At 40.9% G+C, this 17,333-nt stretch overlaps 1 protein-coding gene across 2 annotated transcripts in view; it reads left to right on the top strand.

Annotated features, from left to right (window-relative positions):
* Positions 1-16,939, top strand: part of Katnal2 (katanin catalytic subunit A1 like 2) — a 42,374-nt gene extending 25,435 nt beyond the window's left edge. For both annotated transcript variants that reach the window (XM_026381301.2, XM_026381300.2), the window contains exons 13-15: positions 15,050-15,212; positions 16,021-16,123; positions 16,800-16,939. In XM_026381301.2, coding sequence (XP_026237086.2) covers positions 15,050-15,212; positions 16,021-16,123; positions 16,800-16,939 — 406 coding nt within the window. The remainder of the gene's footprint in view (positions 1-15,049; positions 15,213-16,020; positions 16,124-16,799) is intronic.
* The last annotated feature ends 394 nt before the right edge of the window (positions 16,940-17,333 follow it).

Raw genomic sequence — 17,333 nt, 5'->3', positions numbered from 1 at the left:
AGTCAGTCTCTGTACTCACTGGTACTGCAGCCACAGATTGAACCAACTGCAGACTGAAAATGTTGGGGGAAAATTATGTTTGGATTGAACATGTACAGATTTTTTTTCTCTTGTCATCATTTCCTAGACAATATTATCTAACAGTGACTCACCTAGCATTTCCATAGCATCAGGTATTACAGATAATCTTGAGAGGATTTAAGGTATGTAGGTGAATATGCATGAGCTATGTGTGAATGCTGTGCCATTTTATATAAGGGGCTTGAGCATCCTCAAATTTTGGTATCCACAGGGCGTGGAGGTGTGGAACCAATCCCTCTTGGAATCAGAGGGATGATTATACTATGTTTAAATTAAGCAGGGTTTTTGGCATGGTACTTTCAAAGGCTTCAAATCTCCAGGTCTCAAAGAATATTCCAGAAATAATGTTTGGATTTTATCAGCATGAAAATTTGTTAGAGTCTGTAAACAAGTCTGGATGGCGCCTGGCATTTTGCCAGAGGGAGTGGTTTGTGAAGTAACGCCAGGGAGCCATTAAGTGTGGAGATTCCTTATTGGTTGACTGCTGTATCTATTTTATGTTAATTAAGATAAGCTGTGTGGAATGTATATATACCACTCCTGTCCTACAATAAACGGCTCCCACTCCTGCTGTATCAATCTACACAAGTTTTTCGTCACCCCCTGGTTATTTTGCTGCAGCCGGACTGCGGCAAAAATTAAACTTTTAAGTTAGGAGGAAAATCTTTTTTTTTCATGTTGTACAGTAAACAGAAAGCTAAATAATCTCTAATTGAAAATATAATCTACTCTCAGTGTCTTTTATTCAAACTGCATCTCAGAGTGGTTTAAGAACAATTCCAGAGGTGGAATTGGGAAATAAGAGATGTTGACTAGGGAAAAATAATATCTACTTGGAAAATATATTTTAAAAAACAATTATAGTCCCTTTATAGTTTTAAGAATATTTTCACATACTTTTTTTTTAAGAGCCACAGGTGAGGCAGGAGACAGATAAAGGAAATGTTACTTTTCCCATTCTCAGAGGGGGACCAAAGTCAAGAGAGGTCAATCTACTCAAAGTCAACAGCAATGTTGTACTGAGTTGGGATTTGTGACTCTGCCTCTACCTGCCCACCTGCCCTCCCTCCCCATCTCTTTTTCCACATTCAAAGATAAAAAGAGAAAACTCTTTCATAGTATATGCTGATCATCTGGGATCCCAAACAAGAATTCACTGAGAAGAAATCATGGCATTCACATGCAATCTGTTGTTTAAAATGTATTCATAATTTAAAATTGGCTCCACCTCCCTATGCATTTATAAGACTTTCTCTATTGTGCTCAGGTGTTGAGCAATTATTTTCAAATTGTAAAAAAAAAAAACCAAAAAAAAAAAAAAAAAAGAACAAAAAACAAACATTATTCTCTCAAGTGTTAGGAGCTTTGCTCTCATGACAAGAGTGGTACTCACAGCAGTGACCCAGTGGCTGTAAAACAGGTTCTGTTCTGATAGCAACCAAAGCCACTCATGTCAGTTAAAGAAAATAAGCAGTGTGGTATTATGTTCACATAGAAAGCAATAGAAAATTTTGAATGCTACATTTTGAAGATGTATCGATATTTACACACAATATTAAGGTGAAGTTAAACAGAGAACTGTCATTTAAATATCAGTTTAAGTAAAAATTATTGTAAGCTATTATTTTGGACTAAATTCCTGCATGGATCTAAACAGACCAGACTGAAAATCAAAATAGAGTCACCCATGGTAATTCCAAGTCACCAAACTGGAACTGAGCTGTAATCTGCCCTTTTGAGAAATCAAGAGATAGAGATACTAACCCAAATTCCCAAACTAGATAGTTTTGATTGGTATAAGGATGAAATTAATTTGCTTTAATAATTAAAAATATGAAGTAAGGGCTGGGGTTGTGGCTCAGCAGTAGAGCGCTCCCCTAGCACGTTTGAGGCCGGGTTCGATCCTCAGCACCACATAAAAATAAATAAACAAAATAAAGGTATTGTATACAACTAAAAAATAAATATTAAAAAAAGAACAGAAACAATTTAAAAAATAATTGAAGTAACATGATATTAACCATTTGCTTTCCTATTGTTCTGCTCCCCATCTCTGCTTTACAAAAAGAAACAAAAAAAAATGTGATTTTGAAACTATCAATCCACTTTTCATTCTTTGTTTCTGCTTTCTTCAACCTTTATCTATAAAAATCAGCCCCTTCTGCTGAGCTCACTGGAACACTTACTATATTTTATGATATGTTACCTGATCCTGGAATCTCAAAGCCAATAAAGATCTTTAAACCTAATTTGTTATAATTGATAAATGAGATTTGATGAATGGAACCCTTTAGGGAAGGAATCTCCTTCATCCATTTGAGATGGGACTGAACATAACCACTTTACTAAGCCTCAGGGTGACCGTGAGAGTCCACTGGGATGGGTATGTTTTGAAAATGTCTCTTTGCAGTTGAGTTACTGAACTGGTACCAAACACATTTGCACTTTGTAATTGGTTATACTCTTCCATCTCTTTTAATCTAAAACAGACTTCACTCCCCATGTGCCATTTGCCATTGGCTTGTTGAATGCTAGGGAGATTGTCCTGCAGAATGTCCACACTTCCTAGATTTCGCTCATTGAATCCTCATGGTAGTAGTTAGCTGTTCTTCTTATCCCTGTAATTACTCTAGACTAAAAACTAGATTGATTAGATTCAGCCTTAATAGGCTTTTTGGGGCAAACCTACTTCATAGGCAACACAGTGTACATCACATTGCGTCTGTCCAGAGGTTTGCAATGGCTGGTTCCTCCACTTTTGGCTTTCTGAGACTGGCCTGGGGGCACAGGTGTGTCCATCTAGCTCCTCTGCTATACATTCCTATTGATGATTCAGTATCCACTGATGGTCTTTGTCAGAATCCATTATTTCACTCTGGATGTGATTCTGTTATCCCTTCTGCTGGGTAGGTGGAATTATGGGATCATTCTCTACAACAAGAACTTCCCCCTCATCAGCAGGGTTACTAGATTATCTTGCAGTATAGTTCATACTAGAAAAGCAGCATTATTCCTCTTTGATTTTTAGAGCTTCAAGGTGATATCTTAGCCGCCTCCCCAGTGACCAATGGATCAGCATAAGCCTCTCTTTCCCTCCCTCCCTCTCTTATCACTATGATTTCATGGCTTGAGTTGTATAATTCCATTAGTTTTGTGAGTTTTAAAAAAACTTTATTGACCTATAACTCACATATTGCACAATTCATCCATTTAAAGGGAACAGTCTAATGGTGTTAAGTACAACCATGTCATATGTTGTGAGAAATGCAAAATTAGGTGATTTTTGTTTTTGTATGAATGTCATTGAGTGTACTACACAAACCTAGGTCAATCATTCAGTGTGGCTCTGGATGCAATTGGGAGACCTGGCAAATGAGAGATGTATATGGCGGCTGTCTGTGAAACAGCACACTGTTTACAGCCAAGTTAAAAAAAAAAAAAAGTAGAAGGAATACACTCGAAAGTAATAATAACAAGTATAGAATAGAGCCATGCACAATGGCGCACAAGTTCAAAGCCGTGATTCTCCTGCCTCAGCAACTTGGCGAGGCCTTAAGCAACTCAGTGAGACCTTGCCTCTAAATAAAATACAAAAGGGCTGAGGATGTGACTCAATGGTTAAGTGCCCCTGGGTTCAATCCCCAGTACCAAAAAAGTATAGAATGTTAAATATGTAAATCAGTAAATTTATTATCATTAGCAAGTATTGAGTATTGTTTGTAATATTACGTGCTCTGTTTTATATGACTGGCAATGGAGTAGGCTTGTCTACACCGGCATCACCATAAGCACATGAGTATTGAATCACACAATAATATGATGACATGACGAGGCAGTGGGAATTTTCAGCTCAGTTACACTCTCCTGGGGCTACTGTCATACATGCATACCACCATTGTCTGAAACATCATTATGTGGTGCTTGGCTATGGTGAATTTATAGGATTTTTAAAACCATTACCACAATCAATTTTAAACCAAGTTTTCTTTGCCCCCAAAAGGAACTCGACCCATTAGCCATTGCCCCATTCTTCCTCGACCCCCAGCACTAAGCAACCACGGATCTATTTTCTGTCTCTATAGATTTGCCTATTTCATACCTATGCATTGGAATTATTGGGTCATGTGGTAACTATGTTTAATCATTTGAGGAACTGCAGACTGTTTCCAAAGTGGCTGCACCATTTCACATTCCCCGTTGCAATGGATGAGGATTCCAATTTCTCCCCATCCTCATGAATGCATGTTATTTTCTTTTTGAGTATAGTACAGTCATCCAAGTGGATGAAAAGTGGTATCTTGTGCTTTTGATTGCATTATTTCCATGATGACTAATGACATTGAGCATCTTTTCATGTAGTTATTGGCCAATTGCACATCTTCTTTGGAGAAATGTTTTTTTTTTCAATTTTTTTGTTTATGTAAAAATTTCTTTCTTTTTTTGAGTAAGTATACTCTGGATACAAGTCCTCTACCAGATATATGATTTGTAAGTATTTTCTCCCAGCCATGGCCATGAGTTCCTTCCCTCTGTCAACCTAAATAACAAACAAAGAAAAATTCAGCAAAGATTAGTAAGTTTATTTGGGAGCAGTAGCACTCTGCAGTAGGAACACATAGTCAACTATGGCATCGGCCACCATCTCCAGCTGACAGTAACATTCTGATGAGGAAAATGGTACAAATCTGGCCTAATTGAGAGGAAGAGCTAAGGTGGGCTTTCTCAACCTCCGCATGGCTGACAATTGAGACAGATAACTCTTTGTCATAGAGGCTGTCCTGTGAGTTGTAGAATGTGTAGAAGTGTCCCTGGATTCTACCCACTAGAAGCTCCCTAGGTTGTGACAACCAAGATACATCACCAGACATTACCAGGTCCTGAGGGGCAACATCACCCCAGTTGGTAATCATTGAACTCGTGGAAAGAATTGCCAGGAAATACATAGAGGAAAGTTGTTACATGTTTCACAGCTAAACTTTCAAGTTTTTTAAAGAATCCCATAAAATAACTGAACTTGGTTTTCTTAAGCAAAAGGCAACATGTTATACAAATTGTTCTATCTTGATTTTTTTTCTCTTAATACAATATCAAAATATTTTGGAGATGGTTCCAGATAAGTGCACAAGTTCTTCCTTAACTCCCTCGATGGCTATATCGTGCTCCATTTTGTGTATATGATAATTTATCTCATTAGTTACCTAATAATGGGCATCTGGCTTATTCCTACCCTTTTGCTCTTAAAGAAAATTCTTCAATGAATAAGTGTGCATATCACTTTGTGTATTTGCCAGTTTGTCTTTGGGGTAGGTTTCTGAAAGTAGAATTTCTGGGGCCAAAGGGTTAATGTGTATGAAATTATGGTAGAGGCTGCCAAATCTCTCTCCATAGAGGTTGTACAGTTTTGCATTCCCACTAGTGTCCTTCTTTCATTACTTAACTTTATAGTAAGAACATTTCCGATGTCATTAAATAATCCTTGAAAATTGGATTCTGTAATGGCTGCCCAAAATTCCCACAAGTGAATATACCATAATTTAGTTAATCATTCCTTTCCTGTTGAGCATATATGATACTCCCAAACTTTATTATAAATAACACTGAAATGAACTTCCTTGCATAAAAACCTTTGAATAAAGTCCTGGCTGTTTTCTTAGGATAGACATGGGGAAGTTAGATTACCCATCAAAGGGTCTAGATTATTTTTAAAATATCCCTTGTGACATATTGCCAAAGTCCTTCTCTAAGGAAAGATTTTATGAAGAACAGATATGCTTTATCAAGAATATAGAAACAGACTATTTCTTGGCTTCAGGGTCTTAGATGGGGGGAGAGAACTTACCTGATTCAAGTAGCCTGTCCTGCAGGAAAATAACCAAACCATATCAGAGTATGTAAAGACTCAGCCTTAAAATCCCAAAGGAAGTACTTCCTGTCCGTACTGGTTCTCATCTGTAGCCCCTTGGAGGACACTAGGCTCTCCTTCCCTGCTTGCTTACTTGCCATTGTCCCTGGAGACATCCATTCTGCCTCAAAGGGGCAGTCGTTTCTCCTGTTCTCTATAGTGAGATGGTGCATGGCCTTTTTCTCTTCTGAGTAGAGAGTCCTCCCACATCTGCAGCATTTCAGAGAGGGCAAGGAGGCAAGAAATAACAGCTCATCTGTGTCATCTGATGTGTAAATAAGCAATAAGAGACATAACAAATGTTGCATCTTTAATATTACCACTTAAAGTAATAGCCACGTAAGGGATTTAGCGAGCACAATTAGGGCTAATTTGACCAGCCTTGATTGTTGAATATTCACAAACTCAGGCCTGGGAGTCCAGAGGGAAACCAAATACTGAATAGGCCATTAAGGCAAATGCCATCTTTAGATGTCTACTTAACTCTCGGGTAGTTTGTACAAATAAGGTGAGAAGCATGGTAGCACTGGAAAAGAGCTAGAAACTTCAGGAACACTCTTAAAAATCAGATACTTGGTATGACCAAGCACTGGATCAAAAAACCAAAAGAGAACTTTCTTCTAACTTTTAGGAGAAAGTATGAGAGCCAAGAGATAACTGCACTGGGAGTGGAATTGTCTTGGTGTGTTTGGGGAAACGTTGGGGAGCAGTGGCCTCCCGACCCCGTGCATTACTGCCTGACTTCTACTTACTCACTATTCAGTCAGATTTGAAGCACCCCAAGGAATATCGCCAACCTGGCTGCCTTTCTCTCACATGTGTAAAATGGTCTAGGGACTCCCTCGTTGCTAACATATTTCCATGCTAAGACATGCCTGCAATCAGAGTCGTCAGTAGACAGAACCCTGATCCTTTCCACAATCACCAGGCTTTTCTGGGCTCCAGGAGAAGCTGTTCCTTCTTAGGTCCTACCTGTTAGCCTTGAGCCTTGACTGGATCAACAGTCTCCAAATGTGGTCGGTAAGCACCGTGCCGAAACAGGGTCTACCCATCTGTTTGAAACTTCCAGAGATGCCAACCTCAAAAGTTCGGCTGGCTTCCCTCAACTCATGGCTGTGTGTCTTCAAGATGCCACTGTGCATGGTGACTCTCCCAAAATGAGAAAGGACAAAGCAGTACTTTTCACACCTCACACTTATTTGACCCCAAATCCTTCATTATGGACTAACTCACAAGGCCAGTGCTCCTTTACAACCCTTTGGGGGTCATGGATTTACATTAATGTTCCCTGGCCTGATGGAAGCATCTGTTGCTACAATTGCTTTCAGTCCTTGACCAAGGTTTCATCTTTTGCAGCATTTTTGTGCTTACAGTGGTCAGATTGTTTTTCTGGAAATTGTCCCACCATCGCATCAAGTCCATGATCTTCTACGTATGGCTCCAGGTGTTACTGATACAACCAGGACAAAGGAGTGGCAGGACTTGGGAGGTCCAGTGGGGCAGCAGGTGACCGACCAGAAAGAAGTTTCTAATCGGTGGCTTTGCCTGGCCCCATTCACTCCTTGCTCAGTTTGTTTGATTCCATCAGATCCAAATAGCTTCCTAACTGGCCCACTCTGATATCGCTTTTTCTTCTTAATAGGATGCAGACTTATGTGTGAACCATAAATTAAAAAAAAAACTTTAAAAATTATAAAATTTCTCAAGTCTTTGATAGAAAATTTGAGAACTAGTAAAAAAATACTCATAATTTCACCATGACAAGCCTTATTATGTTTGTGTTCTATACTCCTGGTGAAAATGGTTTGGTTAGTTGTTTTTATTGCCTGTGTATCCTTCTGTAGTAACTTCATTTTCCCAAAAGGGAAAATGTTTTATTGTTCCAACTATTTATTAAAGTAAAACATATTCATTATGTATGTTAGTATTTTTTTAAAAGTGAATAGTCCTGTAACGACACCCTGAGAATAATATAAATCCTTCCATACTCTTTTTGGTGTGTGCATGGATGTGTGTAGAATACACACCCACTAACAGAAATGTGACTGTGCTGTGTGTGGATAGAATGTTGCTCTCTGGCTGGTTTTTTTTTCTAGGCTTGAGATATTGTGGACAACTCTGAAAACCTACTTAATCCCACATAGAATTTCACTGTATGATTTGAATTTACTTTTTCTGGAAGGTTTTAATATGGTTTCCATCTGATAAACCTATTCCTCCCTGTTCTCATGTCTCAACCCTCAGCTGGGTCCCATGATGCTCCAAAGTGGATGAGGGTTGCCTTTGGTGTTGGAATGGATTAGAGCAGGTATTATAGAAAGGTTTTCTATCTGCCAGATCTCCTTTTCTTGGTCTTATGGCAAGGGAGAACAGTTCTTTTCTTGGGATATTTTTATCTGAGTTCCAAGTTATATGTTTCTCCAGCACATATTAGGGATATTTTAAAAAACAAAACAAACAACAACAACAACAAAAAGACCAGGGCCCTCACTGCCAAGTCGTTTCTTAAGTGCCACGGTCCTTGACCTCTTTTCACCTTCTGTTGTCTCCCTCTGTTATTTGTGTGCAATATCCAGGGATTTTAGTTGTCTGAGGATGGACTAGAGCTTCCAGAAGGGACCCCTCTGTTATGTCCAGAAGTGAAAGTCTTTTTTTCATATTTTGGATTCCCTCTTTTACCTCTTCATGCATTTTAAATATAGCTTATTTTAGACTCTGCATTGGTGGAGTGCATTTCCAGTGTTGGTTTTTTTCTGTTGACTCTGATTTGTGGTGGTGGTTGTGTGTTGTCATTTTGGATGGTGAACTCACTTTAATGAAGTGGACTCTCCGCCTGTCCCTTATGGAGGTCAATTTTTTGGACTGTGTCAGTGTTAGAACCACTTTCAGCTAATTTCTCAGCTTCAGACCTTTTGGACCAAGGCAATGCGGGCAGGTCTGAGATGCTTGATCCTCCGAGAAGTCTTCCCAGTCCAAGGCCAGTTTCCCTGATGCCTTCCATTGCTAATGGGGAGATGTCCTTCCATGGCAGGCCTGTGCCTTCCTGGGCTTTTGCTTTGTGTGGTGGCTTTGACTCCACTTCCCAACTTAAACTGCCCCAAGGCCTTCTAAGCCTTTGAAACTAAACCCATTTTTTTTTTTTTTGTAATCATGAGGCAAACATCTCAAAATCAGCCATAGCTTCAACATCAACTGCTCAATTCTGATTTTCTGCTTCTTCATTTTTGGCCCTTGAGAATTTGGGCCCTGCCTCCTGTGGGCTCAGTTGCGAATTGAAAAAAAATGTTTCCTGTAGTTATCTGAGCTTTGCAGGGGACTTTATAATGAGGGATTTATTTTTTATTTTTATTTTTAGTACCAGGGATTGAACCCAGGGGCACTTAACCACTGAGACACATCCTAATCCCCTTTTTATATTTTGTTTAGAGACAGGATCTTGCCGAGTTGCTTAGGGCCTTGCTAAGTTGCTGACTTTGAACTTGAGATTCTCCTGCCTCAGCCTCCCTAGCTGCTGGGATGATAGGCCTAATGGGGGATTTATGGGTATCTGGTTCACCTTTTTTACTGGAAACAAAGCCTTCAAATGTTTTCCCCTCAATTATTGGGAATAAATTTTATGGCAACAGTAACTGGGGAAACTATCTTTATAATTGATATTGTAATAATGGGAAATCATTTGCATTCTTCATCACACAAAAACGATACTTTTAACCCATGCATCACTGGCCACACCTGTGCTGATTGCTCCAGACTCTTCTGCTGGATTCCCTTGTCCTGTGTTGTGAGCTCACTGCTCAGAGTGGGAAGGGAGGCTCCGGAGCTTGCGTCTTTCAAATCGTCTTCAGAAGTACTGCCCAGCCAGCTGCGTTGGATGGATCATCTCAGAGTCTCATTGTTTCTATGATTTTCACTAAAGATGAAAATACAGTGTTTTATTCTCATTGCCCAAGCTGATGCGGCTTTTCTTCATTCATTGGAACTGAGGATGATTAGGAAGTGCTGCCAATCTCCAACCAAGGATATTCACCCTCTTAAAAAACTCCAGGACTTGAAGGAAGCAGGCCATTCTATAAAACACCAGCAGCCCTGCACCTAAAGTTCATCATCCATCCCTCTAAAGTACTTCTTGAGCCACCATTGAGTGTGCTGCCTGGTGGAGAGATGGGGAGTCCAAGACATATGGTCCTCTATCCTTGGCCTTTGGAAACTGATCAGATGAGACAATGCCTGAGATGTGAACACAAATCACTATGAGCTACCAATATAGCCAACACCTATATCAGTACAGATAATACATAACATAAAATCATACAGAAAGAGCAATTTTTGATGACAGACATTAAAATAAACCAAAAACCTTTACTGGGTACAAAGCACTTTCTCTGGACCTTAATAAAAATGATTCCAACTTGGGTAGACGATTGAAGGAAGTAACTTCAGTTATATTTGGTTTCTAAATTCCAGGAACTGCATGGTCCAGCAGGGAAGACAGGCTAAGGGCTGAGGAAGGTACCTGAAAGTTTGGTGCAGGTGCTCAAATGGTCCATGTAGGCTGTTGATGTGGCCGGAAATGTTGCACCTTTTACCCAGCAGTGGGCAGAGGCCCAGTGGCCAGGCTCTGAGGTGTGGGGGCCTCACTGTGTCACGCATGTTCTATCTCTCATGCTCGCCAGTGATCCTGACCTCTCAGTGACAGAAGGGCCAAGAAGAAGGGAGTCACGAGAGCAGAATAACTAGTGTAAAAATCAAAGTGCTGGAGCCAAGGGGAGTATCTTCTGGTTGCCACAAGTTACATTTTTTATATACATATATTGGCATAAAGAATGATTCCTGGGTACATTCCATTTGTCCTTTATTTCCTCCCTTTTATGATTGTATTATTATTGATGTCATTAAAAGTGCATTCATCAGGCCTGGCTGTCAGAGAGTTGCACTTATTTTGTGCCCACAAGCCGTTTTGAGGTGAATCTCTTGCTTTAGGGCATTAGTTGATCAATACAGGCATCTATGGTGAGGGATTGTTTTCCCACCTCCCTCTGCACAACTTGATGCTCCTAGGGCGTTCTGGTCTTCCTGTGAAGAAGTGCTCTGCAGCAGGTGGAGACAAGAAGAAGTGAGCGCTGTCCGTGCTGAGGCTCGTCGTACCTTCAGATACGTCATTCTGTCAATTTCATCTCCTTGCAAAACAGGTCTTCCCGGGGCCTTCTTACCAGCTTCAAATTGAACTTCAAATTGTCCTCTGCACTTACTGTTCCTGTTATTGAAGAAACAAACTTGAACTGTATTTGCTTTCGAAATTTGGAGTGTTGCTTATTCCAGGAACCCCATGGGAGAGCAGGGCAGACTGGCCAAGGGCTGAGGCAGGTACCTGGAGTTTTTGACACAGATGCTCAGGTGTAAGGCTTTGGGGTACATGTAAATTGTTGATGTGGCTGGAGATGCTACACTTTATCCAGCTGTGGGCAGAGGCCCAGCGGGCCAGGCTCTGAGGTCTGTGAGCCTTCGCTGTGTTTCATGTGTAGAGATCCTGGGCTCTCACCTCACCATCCTGAAGATTTAATTTTTCTTTTTGTGTCAGACCCTCTGGACTTTGGATCCCAGATAGCTTTTTTCTTTGCTTTTGTAGGTTATGCTACTTCCAAAACCCTTCAGTATTGTTTTGGGTGTTTCAGGAGCAAGTAGAGGTGACTGTGCTCACTGTCCCTCAAGTTTAAGTGCAATCTTAAAATTCATCAACAATGAAGTGTTTCCATTCCAACCTTTATGTCACAGATGGCCTTCTGTTGGAACAGCCTTCAGTTGAAGGACATATTTTGATTATGTGCAGGGGTGATGTTCAGTATATTGAAAAGCCAGTGTGGTAGGGGTACTGACCGATCCAAAGTAATAGCATCTCTCTTGGTGTCTGTGTGTGAACAAGGAGGAGCCATTTGAAGCAAAGACGTACACGTTGTGAATTAGAGCACAAGGTCATGAATGTTCTGCTGTGAAGCATAGTTTTTTCTTCTTCTTGAGCATAAATGTTGGCCTTGGGAGAGGGAAAATGGTGAGGGGAAGAGATGCCTGGATCCTGATGTGGGATGAGTTCCAACAGGGTAAAGCTGATAAAAAAAAAAAAAAAAAAAAAAAAAAAAAAAAAAAAAACAAATGCAGAAAAGAAGACATAGGTCAGTCATGTTACTGCTGGGCTGTAGATTCTCAAGTCAGGGTGAGAGGGCTAACAGGTGAAGAACAGACACAATCTCTAAGGAATCTGCTCACTGTGATTTAGGGTTCAGATATGTTGAGAGCCACAGCCAAAGGGGCCCCAGCAAACTTCCAGCTGCCAGCAAACTTCCAGCTGCCGGCTGATGATTGGCTCACAGTGGCCCCAGCAACATCTAGCTGATTGGCTCCTCTGCAGTCATGTTCATTGGGCTGTTTCCCTGCCCTTCAAGCTGCCAGCTGATGATTGGCTCACAGTGGCCCCAGCAACATCTAGCTGATTGGCTCCTCTGCGGTCATGTTCATTGGGCTGTTTCCCTGCCCTTCAGACTACGGAACTGCTCATTGGGGGACTTCTTTGGCTCCGCCCACACGATCTAGCCAATCGGCCTCAAGAGCAGGAGGATTGTGGGAGGTGGTTGTTGGTGTGTGGAGAGGCTTGTGGAAGCCGGTGGTGGCAGTTGGGCTCTGAGGGTTTTTCCTGAGGAGCTGTTTTGTTTGGCGTTTGTAGTTTTAAAAATAAAGTTTGTTTCTTTTGACAAGTGGCTCCTGAATTGTGCCCAGCCAGACTGCAGCACAGATATGCTCCCTGAAAGTATGTTTCACTCTTCCAGTTTAAAGGAAAATATCATGACATAGATTCAGAATGAGAGTAAGAAAAATAGAAGGGAATGGACATGCTCAGTGTTTTTGTGAATGACAAATATCTGGTGATGATGTTTCCATTGTTACTCCTTATCAAAGGATCAACACACAGGCATTCCCTAGTGTGTAAATCAGAAAACCTGCTCTTTTAGGAGCTTGGCATTTTAATATATAAAGAGTTCATAGGAGCAGGGTGTGGTGGCACAGGACTGTAATCCCAGCAACTCTGTAGGCTGAAGTAGGAGGATCTCAAGTTAGAGGACAGCCTTGGAAACTTAATAAAACCTGTCTCAAAATAAAAAATAAAAAGTTCAGTGATAGAGCACTCCTGGGTTCAATCCTCACAACCAGGGATGGGCCAGGGGAGTTCACAGACTCAACCTCAGAATTAATTACTAATAATAGAAATGCTAATCCACAGTGTCCAGATAGTTCCATTTAACAAGAAGTTTTAATTTACATAATAGTACCATACAATTCCATAATGATTCCAAATAATATATTTGGAATGATAAAAAATTAAATTACTACTTATAACCTCTCATGAGATAATTGCTTCAAATACAGCTCATTAACGGGTGCTCAAACGACTGGTTAAAAGAGGATGGGAACTGGGTATTCACATGGACCCAAAGTCTCGTATGTAGAATCCTTAAGTCTTGCCAAGAGAAGATGTCTCCTTCATCAGGGAGAGCCTCACCGTCACCAGATGACATCGGTTACTAGAGCCTCCGTCACTAACAGAGTGACATGCACTAGTGAATAAACGCATCACTAAAAAGTATGCTTGCCAAAAATGTTTACCCCGAATCTAACTAAGCTTTTATATCTGACCTCCCTCTTAGAGGATAGTTTCATTAACAGGACACCATGAGTAAAATGCCAGACAAAACCAGAACGTGAGACCTACTACAATCAGCCTGATCTTTTTAAAAAGAGACCAGGGCAAAGAGACTGGTTTAGAGTTAAAGAGATTTAAAAGACATAACCATAAGCAGTACATGTTCTTTGGATTTAGGTTGGAGAAACTATAAAAGATATTTCTGGAATGACTGGAGAAATTTAAATATGGACTGAGTGATAGACACATTATGGAATCAGGGTCAATTTTGCCAGATGTCACAACTATGTACCTATGTGAGGAAATGTCCTTTTTCTGAGAAATGCATCCTAAATAATTTTGGGATGGTATTTCTTGATGTAATTTACTTTGAAATAATTTAGCAAGAATACACAGATAAAATATGAAGCAGATATGCCAAAATGTTAACTGTTGTTGAATCAAGATGGTAGGTATATAGATATTCCTTGTTTTACTTTACTTTTTTTATTTTCTTGTAAATCTCATATTAAGAAGTTAGGAAAATGGTTTGCAAATGCAAAATTACATAAATCTGGTCCCAGAGAATCTCAAAGGGCCATGTCGGCATTGGGCACCCAGGAAGGAGTATATTGGTGCTGAGTTCACCAGAGCACTGGGGTGAGATGGCTGTTCACTCCAGAATGGGTGAGACTTGGGGAAGAGTTACTGTACTTCCCAGAGTGCCCAAATTATTGTCAGAAATAATGTGCTCACTGGCAAGATCAGGTTTAATAATTCTTGTTCCAACTGCAATTTAGTTGTTAGTTGCCCAACACTGTCACCTAAAATTACCTCCTTTACATGGAAAGTTTTAAAATTTCTTCCTTTGTTCCTCCTTCACTCCCTTCCCCATTTCCCTCTTCTTTCTTTCTTACTACTTCCTTTATTTATCTCCTTTCTCTTTTTTCTTCCTTTCACCATTCTTTCTCCAAACATGATGTAATTGTCCTATCCACTCAGGCACATATGTAAAGTGACAGTTAAAATGCAAAATTGCTTCCTGCAGTGCTAAATTGTCACAGCAGGGCCCAGTGAAGCATGCCTATAATCCCAGTGGCTTGGGAGGCTGAGGCAGGAGGACGGTAAGTTCAAAGCCAGCCTCAGTAACTTAGTGATACCCTGAGCAACTTAGTGAAACCCTAAACCATTTAGCAAGACCCTGACTCAAATAAAAAATAAAAAAGGCTAGGGGTGTGGCTCGATGATTTAGCACCCCAGGCTCAATCCCAGTACCAAAAAAGGGAAAAAATTTAAAAATCAATAAATAATAACAGCAAAAAATAGAAATTATAGTTGTTGCTTAAGAAGTGTATTTGCCGCCCTGCCTACTTCCTCTGTTTCTGTGGCAATTTCAGGGAGCTGGACTGTGCCATGTTACGTCGTCTGGAGAAGAGGATTTTGGTTGATCTCCCCAGCCGAGAGGCCAGGCAGGCCATGATCCACCATTGGCTGCCCCCCGTGAGCAAGAGCAGAGCCCTGGAGCTGCGCACAGAGCTGGAGTACAGCAAGCTGAGCCAGGTGGGCAGCCCTTGTGTTGGTCGAGGGTCCAACACGTACATGACAGTCTAAGACAGGGTCACATAAGGAGCTGCTTTCTTGAGACACTTAGAAAAGATCCAAACTGCCCCACAATGCAGTCGGCCTCTTCTTCATGGAAAAAATCAGCTCCCTGTTACCTGGGAACATTCAAACAGAAGCAATTCAAGCTGGTGGAAATAGCATGACATTTGGACAGAGGTAATCTATGGTCAAATCCAGGCCCTGCTACTTATTAGCTGTGACCTCAGGGAAGTCACTTACTCTGGAACTTCAATGTCTCCGTCTGTAAAATGGTTAGCAGACAAGCCACAGAGGTGATGATGAAATGGGTCTTTCCATACAAGTTCTGGGTACAGGTTGTTTTCCCCCCATCGTTAACCATTCTCAGAGTTTTGTAACCATGTTACCTGCTTTGGGTGGATATTTGAACATAATGTTCTCTGAGGTTCCTCAAAGGCAGGAATTGTAAAATTTACAAGAACAAAAATGCCTAGCAAATTTGACTATCCTTGGATTTGGGCCCAAGGGCCCCGTTAGACTAGCTTGGTGGCCCGGTCCTCTGCCAGCTCTTACAGTGTATTTGGATGGAGTTAGGAAGCTGCTGCCCAGCTGTTGAGGTTATCCAGACATCGTAGAAGCATCTTTTGCTCGAGCATTACCACCCAGCACTCTGTGTACAGTGTTTGTTTGAGGCCAACACAGAATCTAAACCAGGGATGGTGGGTCCTGCCTGTCAAACCATAACTGCCACCGGCATTTTGCCTGCTGACAATTGCCATTGTTTCAGGAGACTGAGGGTTACTCTGGCTCAGACATTAAGCTGGTCTGCAGGGAAGCAGCCATGAGGCCTGTGAGGAAGATCTTCAGTATACTTGAAAATCACCATTCAGGTATGACTGGGAAACCAGTGAAGGTGATCTGTCAGAGAAATGTCTGTTTAAAATTCCAACTCTCACCAGCAGATGGAGCCAGGTGCCTATTTTTGGTGGCCTTCTCCACTTGTAGCAGGCTCTGGTGAAATCATCCCCCTGCACTCAACATCTCCTTGGGTGCCTAGTGTGGGGTCTGCTTTGCCCACTGATGATAAACTTCTTAGGCTTTGGGCTATTACTTCTCTGGCACACACTGATGTTGGAATGGAGCCACTTGAGGCACTGTATAAATATTAAATAATACTTTGATAGCAATACATTTAAGTCACTATTTGGGGGGATGGTCTGGACTTTAGGAGCTAAGGTAATTGCACAGTAGAGACTTTCTTCCACTGTCCTCTTTAGTCTTGCTGTACTGCATTAACCATTAAGAATGCTGCAGTGGGCTGGGGATGTGGCTCAAGTGGTAGCGCGCTCGCTTGGCATGTGCAGGGCGCTGGGTTCGATCCTCAGCACCACATAAAAATAAAATAAAGATGTTGTGTCCACCAAAAACTAAAAAATAATAAATATAAAAAATTTTTTAAAAAAGAATGCTGCAGTATGCATGGTCTTGAAAGAAAGTCTACTAGCCTTTCAAGAGCCGCAGTGCCATGACGTTGACGGTTGTGCTGTTGCTATTGTCTTCATCTAGAGAGTACCCATTTTCCTGGGATCCAGTTGGAAACAGTGACCACTGCTGACTTTCTGGATGTGCTGGCTCATACCAAACCTTCAGCAAAGAACCTCACTCCGAGATACTTGGCTTGGCAAAGAGAGTTTGAGTCTGTTTGAAACCACACTTATCCTGACCTGGCCACAGAGGTAATTGCAGAGGTCCTCTAGGTTATTAATACAAGTGGGAAAAGAACATCATGATTAGAACAGAAAAGGAAATTATTCTTGAACACTGGATTAATTTGGACAACTGTTATTGTTTTGGAAATATGAGACATGTTCATTAATTTTTCATCATAGATGTCAGCAAAGTATTGAAGATTTCAATTACATGTATATGTGCTATTAGGTCAGGCAATGGAGACTTTTCTCACAATTAGACTCCATAAAATTTTGATGAACAATATCCTGTAGCATTGCTCGTTTTTGAACTGGGATCTTCATTTTGAAGAGAAAGATTTTCTAAGTATTCGTTTTTATTTTTTTCTTGCAACACATTCCTAAATCTGCC

Source organism: Urocitellus parryii, chromosome 13 (assembly GCF_045843805.1).
Source record: "Urocitellus parryii isolate mUroPar1 chromosome 13, mUroPar1.hap1, whole genome shotgun sequence".
Taxonomy (NCBI): domain Eukaryota; kingdom Metazoa; phylum Chordata; class Mammalia; order Rodentia; family Sciuridae; genus Urocitellus; species Urocitellus parryii.
The sequence above is the reverse complement of the archived record's forward strand: the minus strand, read 5'-3'. Positions and strand labels throughout refer to the sequence as shown.